At 38.7% G+C, this 9,814-nt stretch overlaps 2 protein-coding genes across 2 annotated transcripts; one reads left to right on the top strand and one right to left on the bottom strand.

Moving 5' to 3' along the window:
- Window positions 1-1,806: 1,806 nt before the first annotated feature.
- Window positions 1,807-5,542, top strand: stmn2a (stathmin 2a). The gene is made up of 5 exons (XM_024268307.2): window positions 1,807-2,000; window positions 3,522-3,617; window positions 3,719-3,891; window positions 3,970-4,161; window positions 4,247-5,542. Exons 1-5 carry the CDS (start codon window positions 1,982-1,984, stop codon window positions 4,304-4,306), a joined length of 540 nt encoding a protein of 179 aa, XP_024124075.1. The 5' UTR covers window positions 1,807-1,981; the 3' UTR covers window positions 4,307-5,542.
- A 744-nt stretch (window positions 5,543-6,286) lies between these two features.
- On the bottom strand, window positions 6,287-8,359 carry LOC112143174 (hairy/enhancer-of-split related with YRPW motif protein 1). Its single transcript, XM_024266944.2, has 5 exons — window positions 8,160-8,359; window positions 7,786-7,858; window positions 7,625-7,708; window positions 7,438-7,519; window positions 6,287-7,358 (listed from the first exon to the last, which is right to left on the bottom strand). The coding sequence occupies exons 1-5, from the start codon at window positions 8,243-8,245 to the stop codon at window positions 6,757-6,759; spliced, it is 927 nt and encodes a 308-aa protein (XP_024122712.1). The 5' UTR covers window positions 8,246-8,359; the 3' UTR covers window positions 6,287-6,756.
- Window positions 8,360-9,814: the final 1,455 nt, after the last annotated feature.

The following is a 9,814-nucleotide window of genomic DNA, read 5'->3' as shown; positions in this document are numbered from 1 at the left end:
AGAGTATGTGGAGAACTTCAAAGTTAGGTCTAGTTTTGTTAAGATGATGTTGTTTCCATCTCTTTGTTAAGTATACATTTTTTTATATTTAAAATTGTAATGCTTAGTGGTGTTAAAACTTCTAGCATTCAAGACATTAAACATTGGTATAATACAGGGGTCGGCAACCTTTAACATTAAAAGAGCCTTTTGTGCTTGTTTTCTATTGATCAAAACCTAGAAGGAGCCGCATAGTTTTACTTAAGCCTTTAAGAAATTTGAATTTGCATTCATGACCTTATTTTTTTTTATAAATGTGAATTATTTCTTATTTTTTTGAACGAGCAAAACCAAAAATCTAAAAAGAAACTAGCATTTCTCAAAATGGGATTTTAAAAATAATGTTTTTACCTTTAGTTGAGTCCAAATTAGCAAAAAAGCTAGCTCGTTGCTTAATTACTAGCTGAACTCTAAATTAGCATAACATTCCTCAGTAAATTAAATCAGCCAAAATGTTAGAATGTTGCTAAAATAAAAGCTAAACTCTAAATTAGCCTAAAAACTCCAGTACAAATTAGCCGAAAACATCAGTATTTTGCTAAATTATTAGCTAAACCCTAAATTAGCATAAAATTCCTCAGTAAACTAAATTAGTCAAAATTGTTAGCCTGCTGCTTGAATAGAAGCTAAACTTTAAATTAGCCTAAAACCCAATGAATAACAAATTAGCCAAAAATGTTAGCATGTTGCTAAAATAATAGCTCATCTTAAAATTTACGAAAATTACTATTTTATTTTTCTTCAGCCAGAGAGCCACCATGGAGAGATAAAAGAGCCACATGTGGCTCTGGAGCAGGTTGCTGACCCCTGGTATAATCTGTTAAAATTATTTTAAACTGTAGTTTTCAAGTCCCCCTTTATTTGGTCATTGTATCTTATTATCCTATTCATATTTATAATAAATATTTTTGTGCATGTTTCCTTTTTCAGTGGACACAATCATCCAGTAGTTTGTCTCATAATTTTGCTTGATTTGATTTTCATTTTCTTTTTTATAGTTAGTGGTAAATTCCTGAATGCACAAACAACAAAACTCTTACAGAAAAATAAGGGGGAAAAAAAAATATTCTCATCAACCTTTATGGATGTTTGAACTACAACAAATTACAATAAAGTTTAGCATACTGAACAATATTGAAGATAAATACATCTATTTTGAGTCTTTTTGATGATTTTCCTTACCTGCATAGGGAATTTCTCAACATGGTTTTTTCATTTGTGCATGTAATAGTATTTCTTTCTGTGTGAGCTGGATGCTTTTGCAGGAATCCCAGTGTTTTAATTGTGTAACACAATTTATTCTTGTAAAAGTGATTTTTAAATCTCAATGTGATTTCCTGTTTAAATAAAGGTTAATAAACAATAAAAATGTCCTTACGTCACACATTGTTTGCCTTTTTTGTGTTAAAGATTAACAAACTTCTGTTGAATAAATTTAGGATTTCAGACTGCACACACGATTCAATTAGTTTTTTTAATTTTTTCAAGTTTGGATCCCAAGCTTGACCAAAATTGAATTAAATGCAACTCTATCAGTAAACTGAAAGTTAGATTTGACACATTATTGTTTTAACTGTTACAAAACAATTACAAAAAGTAAAGACCTTTGTCTTAATCCAAAAATTTAAACTGCACAAACATGATGTAATATATATTGTATAATATAAACAAAAATTAATTTTGAACTCTAGTGCTTGAGTCTGAGGTGTTCCGTTTGTGAGGATGCTGCAGCCTGTAGGGTGGGATGCTGACAGCTGCTCTGCGCGTCACAGGGTCTGCCTGCGCGCTCCCGTGCGCGCTCTCTTCCTGTCTGCTACCCGAGCTAAGAAAAATCCGTGAGTATTCGCTGACTCAGTGCCTTAAGCAGCATCGCCGTTCACCCGAACAGAGATCCAGCATCTTCTACGACGGAGACAGGAACTAAAAACTAAAACCACCAGCCATGGCCAAGACAGCAACCGGTAAGCGCACCGACACTGTTAAACGGATGGATGGATGGTTGGATGGACGGACAGGTGCGTCTTGACGGTGTAGCAGTCTAAACCACATTAGGCCAAACTTATTTTAGGGCTTTATTTTTCTAAATATTGCCAAATAATTATAAATACATCACATACAGGGCACATTGCTGCGCGTTTTGATCATTTTGTGGATTGCCTCAGCGCAAATAATTGAAGATGCTCAGGTTATAAAAGACTTCAGTATCATTAACGTCTTATTTATCTTTCTTTCATCGATTAATACTAGATATGTGTGCCGCATCGGATAGAAAGCGTTATTCACGGCGCTGCGGATCATGCAACAGCGGCTCCGACATGCAGCATAATGCAGACGGACCCCACCCAAGATGCTGAGCGGACGAGCATGTAGCCAATGGAAATATGCTGCTAGTATATCAATGCTCGTATTTCTTCAAAATGCTTGAGATAATGCAGCCTGCACAGGCGAAAGGGGCTTTTTCAAAGCATTAGATGAGGATTCAGTTTTCTATATGCTCCTTTTAGATGTTTTAAGCTTCAGAGCATCTTAGCTGAGGCTTCATGGTAGTTGAACTGCATTTGTTTGTGATATAAAGCAAACGTGCATTTAACTCCATAAATGTGTTTATATAAATATTCTAATTTACACATAAAAATCAAAATTGCCATATTAGCTTTCCGATAAATGGGCTGTTTGGTCACTTTTGACTGGCTTTATCAGCATGATGGGAGGCAGGCCAGCCCTGCAGCAAGGGATCACTTCACACACTGGCCTTTGCAGCAGCACAGAGAGCAATGACAATCTGTGGTCCCTTCTTTATTAAGGTGGGAGATGCACCACATCTGAAGACGTCAAACTTCAGATCCAAACTTTATGACTTATGGGGCAAAAAGGGCTCTAAATTTTGACAGAAGGGCCAGATCCGTGGGGCGTTTTGGTGATCCACCTCAAAAGACAATGAAATAACATCAAATCTGCATGAAAACTTGTTCTGATTTTGAGCTAATATTGAACATTTTTGGGGATTTGGTGTCAAAACTATGACTTTAGTTTTCTCATTTAATACCAATTGCACCAAAACAGAAAATGAATGATTGGAAAAAGGACTGTTCGACTTGCAAAAGACACATAAACATTGAAAAAAAAAAAAATCACTGCATAAATTCAGAATAAATTTCTGCACCTAAACAAAGGTCAATTTATTTATTTTGTACCATAGGGAAAGTATAGAAAAAGCAAAAACAAATAAATATTATCATTTGAATTTATTCTCTCTTGGTGGCTCAGATTAAATAGTTTAATGGGCCGCATGTGGCCCCCGGGCCATAGTTCGTCCACTCCTAATCCTAGGCCATAATCCCTTCTTCGTTAATTTTTTTCAGTTGCTTTTGTAATTTTCTTCCATTTTCTTGAATAGATTAAAGACTTTTCTAATGAAACATTCCACTTGAGAACCCTGAAGCTCGGTTTGACCTTAATGTTGGTTTGTTGTGTCCCGTCAGCATACAAAGAGAAGATGAAGGAGTTGTCTGTGCTGTCCCTCATCTGCTCCTGCTTCTACCCCGAATCTCGCAACAAGCTAATGTGCGAGTTTGAAGGTACGTATGGATGAGCTCACATAGATACAGATGGGTGCATTATTTATTAATGAACTGATTGAGCACCACACTTTAGTGACATCATTGAATCTGATTCACAGACATGGAGGTGAAGCCTATAAAGAAGCGAACCTCGGGACAGGCCTTTGAGGTGATTCTCAAGCCTCTGTCTCCGGTGTCAGAGGTCGCCCACAGCCTGCCTTCCCCCCCAAAGAGGGATATCTCTTTGGAGGACATTGAGAAGAAGCTGGAGGCTGCTGAGGAGCGGAGGAAGGTGAGTTTCTTTTCTTTCTGGCGAGTTGCCGTTAAGCAAAAGAAGACTTTTCTCAGTTCTCCACGTGTACTTGTTTAGTACCAAGAGGCGCAGGTGCTGAGAGCTTTGGCAGAAAAGCGAGAACATGAGAGGGATGTGTTGCTAAAAGCCATGGAGGAGAACAGCAACTTCAGCAAAATGGCCGAGGAGAAGCTCCAAATGAAGATGGAGCAGATCAAGGAGAACCGTGAAGCCCACATGGCAGCCATGATGGAGCGCCTACAGGAGAAAGTGAGACCCGCAGAAACGTCTCCACCGACACTTGTTGGTGAAGGACACGCCACAGCTAAACCGCTTTCTTTCTCGTTGTGTTTAGGAAAAGCGTGCCGCCGTGGTGCGCAGGAACAAAGAGCTGAGGGAAGAGCTGATAGCATGAGCCGCGCACAAGTCCTGACTTCCATGGTCCCTCCATCCACACACCGTCATCCTGCCCTCAACCTCTCCGAAACACTCAACCCCGAAAGGCCGAGAGGCTAGAAGACCTCTCCACCACATCACTGCACACACTGACACCAGTACCCACCACCACCAGTATTCTCATTGATACATCACTCTGTTCAATTCAGTTTCATGAATGAATTTGTTGATTTTAGAAAGAATGTAAAACATCTATCTATCTATCTATCTATCTATCTATCTATCTATCTATCTATCTATCTATCTATCTATCTATCTATCTATCTACACTCTCAGACCTTTTCTTTGTCGTTAATCGCTGTTTCTGAATTTTGGCGGCGTTTTTCTCGTGAGAGGCCTCTGTGTTGTGGGTTGGCAGGCAGGCGGGCAGTTTGAATTCTTTCCTAATGATGTCACAACGACGACGACCATGATGATGTGTCTGTGTATTTTGTGAAGAACGATAGCCGGTGTAACCCTCCCCTACAACTCTTCATAATAGCAGAAAAATGGATCGTTGTTTATATACCACATTTCACTCATTCCCAACATGCAAAGTCAAGGGAACTCGAGGGTCGGCCGCAGATCCGCGCAGTGTCCAGCCTCTGAAAGCAAACTTGATAATTATCGGTGCTTTATTATTGACAAGAATGTGTTTTTTTGGCCCAAAATAGAGTTTTGACATTTGCATATTCCTTCTTTCCCTGACATTTTTCAATGAGTTCATTGTATGCCAAATAAACCGCTCTGCTAGGAACACAGTATTTGGGGATGAATCTAGCAAATTAATGAATGTTATGATAGCAAACTGGTATCATGCATAGTGTCTTGGATAGTGGAATGTGCTGTTGCTTCCATCTTGATATAGATAGTGTGAGTATAATGTATGTCTGTGTGGGTGTGTGTGAAAGCAGACTTACTCCGGAAGCATCTTTAGTGTCATCTCTCAATATGGACTAGGTAGAAAGTGGATGGAGGATGCTTTACCTTTAGCACACTGAACTCGTCTGTTTTTAATATTCAGTATACCACTGATATCTGCCTGCGTTCTCTGCTGCTCGTGTTTCTCCCTTCATATATTTCTCTGTGAAAGCCTTGCTGAATAAAGGTTGGGGGTTCTGTATACATGGCATGTACAATTCAAGACTTTTTTTTCTGTGCAAAAGACACAATGGAAATTGTAAACTGCCAAATAAAAGAGCCAGTTCTCTACCCATGGGGAGAGTGACAGTCTTTTGCACCTCATTTTTTTTTATCTCATTCCAGTCAAATTTGCTTGTGGACTTTGAGGAAATATCAAGAGAAATACGAGGTTTGACCAGTAGATGGCAGTAAAGGACTTAAAGAAAAACTTTTTCAAATCAATGGTTCAAATCTGGCTGCAGATTAAATTATGATCTAAGAAAACTATTGGATTTAGGCGACAGGACAGTCAATCTCAGTTTAAATCGATGGCTAAAACTGTCTTGCTAAAATAACACAAATCTGACCACAATCAGTACAACACCCCCCAGTAATTTATGGATCCAGCTGTCGGTGTGTTTGTTGCTCCTTAATAACTGCTTTCCTCCAATGTCCTAGTCCTGTTCACACTATTGTCTCCGTTTCAGACCAGCCCAGGCTGGTGAGGTCAGGGCAACATTGTAAAGGATTTCCTCTGGCTCTTAATGATTTCCTGGGTATTCATAAGAGCAACAATGCTTTTGGATTTGGTTACTTAACTTGGCACACAGTGAAGGCATTACCTTTCAGTCAATAAGCAGGCCTTATTAGCTCATGATTAACTTCCTCCAAACTGGAGCAAAAATGCGTTTTCAGATTATTTGTAATTTAGGAAGAACATGTTCTTAAGTGAATAGAAGAAAGTAAGACTATCTTTGTGATGAACGATTTAGAGAAATAATCACAAAAACTAGAAATATTTTAGAACCGCAAGGACAGAAAAACAGATTGATTTATATGCATTTTAAACATTTAAACTCAATTTATTGGAAAAAATATGAACAAATACACAAATATAAGTCTTGAATTCTTAAACCTTTCTGCCAATTTCGTTTCTTGAAAAGTTGACACCATAAGACAAGCAGAATGAATCAAGCAACTATTCTAAATGCTGAAAGTTGTCATTGATTAATTTATGAGCGTCCATTTTTGATCCATAAAGTTTAACCTTTCCATTTGTGCTCCAAAGTACTACTGCTCCATATTCAGTCCTCAACCTGGAGGCAATGCAGACTACCTAAATACGTTTTTATTTCACTGAAAAATATAACAAAATGACTTTAAATTCTATTATTTAAAAAAAAGGCATTTTGAGAGGAAATGATTCCAAACCACTTAGCTTCAATCCCAAGATTATTGTTGTAAAAAACAAAAAAAAGTCCGTCTGGTGGGGGGAACACCTCAGCAGCTTCAGTGCAGGACTTTGTGTCAGAAAGCCCCAATCTCCATGCCCCAGGGTCTGTAAGGCTTCGACGTGGTGGAGGGGGGAGTCACTGCGCTGGCGACTCCTGGTGAGATGAGAGGAAATGCACCGAAGGCGAGTGGGAAAGAGGACAGCGAGGACAGGGACGACACGAGTGGCGGCGAAAGCTTAGATGCCGCCACAGGCAGACTGAAAGGTAAGGAGCCGCTAGGCGGCACCCTGGTGGATTCCGTGGGGGGCATGACACCAAGTCTGGACTGCCCAGATCCATCAATGGACGAAGGGGAGGATGAAGACGAGGAGGACAAGGGTGGGGTGCTGTTGCTTTTGGGTGCAGGTGTCCTGCCCTGAGGGTGCTGCAGAAGGAGGTGGTGGGGGAGATGGGCGGGGGCGGTGCCGTATGCAGAGCCCCAGGCTAAATGTTCCAGTCCAGAGTGCACTTCCCTCTGAGAGGCGCAGTTGCTGAGATGGGACACCAATCGCACTCGGAGGGAATCTGTGGCGTCTCGACCCTCCACCACACTCAGGTAGCGGGCCGTCTCCGCCAGACACTCCCTGAAGCCCAGGCTGCGGTAATCCTTAGCAAGCGCGTGAGCCTCAAAGTAACCTGGAAGGACAACCCAAACTAAAGTGAGGCACGTCATTAGGAAAATACATTTCAAATACTGCGCCAAAAATGTATTTGCCTTTTCCGCTTGCAGCATGAAGCATCTTCAGGTGGTCCACCGTCATTTGCAAAATTTCTGCTTTTTCCAACTTAGCTGACCCCTGCAAAGACATAACAAATTAATTACCCACAATTCTCCTATCAAAACAGTCCAGATTTTTAAAAATGCAAACACAGTTAAAAGTAAAACAAATAGAAGGAGTCACCTGTTTTTCAAAAGCACTTGGGACCAGTCTTCTCAGTTCAGACAGACTGTTATTAATCCGGTCACGTCTCCTTTTCTCAATTATCTGTTGAACAACATTGAGAAATTGAGTCTTTTTTTCCCATCACATGTATTTAACTGTAACCTTAGAAGTTTACCCACCCCTCTGCGCCTCTTTCTGGCCTGAACTTGTGTGGTTGTGGAGGGTGACATTGATCCGTGGGAGTCCAGTTGACTGAAATTATAAACAGGCATACCATTTTAATTGGTAAAAATTAAAATAAAAATGACTCTTTTTTCTTAGATGCATAAAGTAGCACTTCAATTAACCCCTTGATGCCTATTAATGCAAGTATTCATAAAAATAACAATTTAGGTTCTACTTGAAAGTAAAAACACAAGAGAATTTCTTTAATAGATGAAAAAATGTTTGAAAAAAATATTGAAAAACTAAAACTACAAAACAGAAGCTCTAGAAAAAACATAAAACTTGAGATACATTTGCAATAAAATACAGATTTTTACAGCTGACATACCAATTTTCATCGCCACTGTCCTTTTCCACTTCAATGTTGTCGTCCAGGTCGCTTTCAGAGGAGCTGTAGTTGTGGTTTCGCTTCATGTTGCCCTCCAGTCTGCAGTAAACGATCTTCTTCCAAGGAAAGCTCCCGCAGACACTGACGAGGCGGACCGTGAGAGACAGTTTAAACAGTTTTGACCCGGGATCCCACACCGCGGGAAGTGGGCGGGGCGGCTGAAGCACAGTGGGCGGGGCTTTGAGGTGTTTGAGCCAATTAGAACCGAACTAACTTTTGAGTGACAGGCAGTTTTGAGGAGCGTTAATTAACAAACCAGAACTGTAAAGTAGCATGTTTAGAATGTAGCTTGGAAAAGCAAACAAACAAACAAAAAATAATATAGCTTGGAGTTGATTACCTTTATTTGAACCTGATAAACCGCCAATTATAACTTCCGGTTTAAAAAATTTTTTTGGACAAATTTATTTTCAACTTTCACGTGGCAAAGTGAAAATGACAGATTAAAACTTAAAATAATAAGAAAAATAATTTGAAAAAAAAATGTGAAAATGTCTAACCAAGCACTTTAGTTGAAATATATTGTAAAGAGAGTGTGCAGAAGTGAGCTTATGTGTTATATGGACCTAATGTAGGTGACTGAAACTTAGGGCTTGTTTTCTACACAAATATGTTCATTAAAAAAAGAAAAACAAGTTAAACTTCCTTTAAACTCTTTTTTTCTCTCTCATTTTCTTCTCCTCTTCTTGTCCAAATAGGTTTAATTGACCTGTTCAGATAATCTTTCTTGCACAGAACAGGAAGATATCACAAAATAAAAGCACAAAATATCAATTATCAATATAAAACAAATAACTTAGAACCTTGGAAAAGATACTTTCTTTTTTTTCCTATATACTTCTCTTGCAATTTCACTTATTTGACTGCATTTTTTAATCTGTAGTCTTCATTTTCTCCTTCTTTCAGGTAGTCTTCTGTGTCCTTTATGTAAAAAATCTCGTTAGTAAAATGTTGCTTTCATATTTGACATAATACCTGGGGGATGGTGACCTGCAACCACTTCTGCACATGGGTATTCCTCCATCCAACTCTAAATCCTGAAATTCAAGCAGACAATCAAATTTATATAGTTTTAAAGCATCATCAACTAAGAATCCTTCAATCAGTGTATTTCTATGTTTCTATGCGCACTTATAATCTTGTTCTGACTACTACTTTTAAAACTATACCTTCTAGAAAACTATAATCTGTATAAAGTTTTAGATACTTTTAAGGTTTTCACAACTTTTTATTTGATCAAATATATTTATTTCTGCAACTTTACTCACAAAATATTAGAAACAATGCAAAAGAAATTCTGTTTTTTTGTGTGTGTGAGTGATCTGAATGGTTTAATGAAGTGCACGGTAAGAACAGAGAACCTGATCTTGGTCTGAGAAGTCAGGTAACCTAAGCTGACGAGCGTTCCAGTCAACAGGCTGAAATCAAAGACAACCGTCAGTTAAACATACTGATGTTATATGTTCAGGTAATGAAAAATATCTGTAGATTCCATTTGAAAGGGAATATGAAGATGGAGAACAAAGCATGTAAAAATGGAAAAAATTTTTCCTTCATTGTATTTTTTTAATAAACACTTCAATGTTTTAATCAAA

The sequence above is a fragment of the Oryzias melastigma genome, linkage group LG16, assembly GCF_002922805.2.
Source record: "Oryzias melastigma strain HK-1 linkage group LG16, ASM292280v2, whole genome shotgun sequence".
Lineage (NCBI taxonomy): Eukaryota > Metazoa > Chordata > Actinopteri > Beloniformes > Adrianichthyidae > Oryzias > Oryzias melastigma.
This window is presented reverse-complemented; position numbering and strand designations above follow the sequence as displayed.